Raw genomic sequence first — 402 nt, 5'->3', positions numbered from 1 at the left:
TTTTTTTTTACCCATTAAGGTAGAAAGAAGAGAGCCCCTTCTCACCTTTACAGGGAGCAATGACTTCCTCTTTCTTGTCCATGTGGTCTTTGTGGCACTTGATGTGGCATCGTCTGCATTCGAGAGCTGGAGGTGGTTTAAACATGTTCCACAGGGGTTTGGTACAGGCTTCACAGTTCGTTGGGAAGTGGTACAGGGTGGGAATGAACTCATGACCCTTATGGCAAATGTAGCTGGACTTGTCCCCAGGAAGAGGTTCCAGTTCTTGCTCTTTCTTGCTCTCACCCTCATTAGCGTACAAGATCTGGAGGAAGCAATGATAAGCAATGAGCCCTTTGTTTACAGACGTTATTCTTAGGATTCAAATCCGATCTTATAAAACTTCGACAGGTTTCAAGTTTG

The 402-nt window shown here is 44.8% G+C and overlaps 1 protein-coding gene across 1 annotated transcript in view; it reads right to left on the bottom strand.

Moving 5' to 3' along the window:
* The window catches only part of LOC107577725 (rho-associated protein kinase 2-like), a gene marked incomplete at its 5' end in the record, with an annotated part of 4,699 nt that extends 4,346 nt beyond the window's left edge, over window positions 1-353 (bottom strand). The window contains one exon of the mRNA XM_016263767.1: window positions 46-353. Within this exon, the coding sequence (XP_016119253.1) occupies window positions 46-353 (308 nt within the window). The remainder of the gene's footprint in view (window positions 1-45) is intronic.
* Between the last annotated feature and the right edge of the window lie 49 nt (window positions 354-402).

This window comes from Sinocyclocheilus grahami, unplaced genomic scaffold (assembly GCF_001515645.1).
Source record: "Sinocyclocheilus grahami isolate Dianchi unplaced genomic scaffold, SAMN03320097.WGS_v1.1 scaffold7001.1, whole genome shotgun sequence".
Classification (NCBI taxonomy): domain Eukaryota; kingdom Metazoa; phylum Chordata; class Actinopteri; order Cypriniformes; family Cyprinidae; genus Sinocyclocheilus; species Sinocyclocheilus grahami.
The sequence above is the reverse complement of the archived record's forward strand: the minus strand, read 5'-3'. Positions and strand labels throughout refer to the sequence as shown.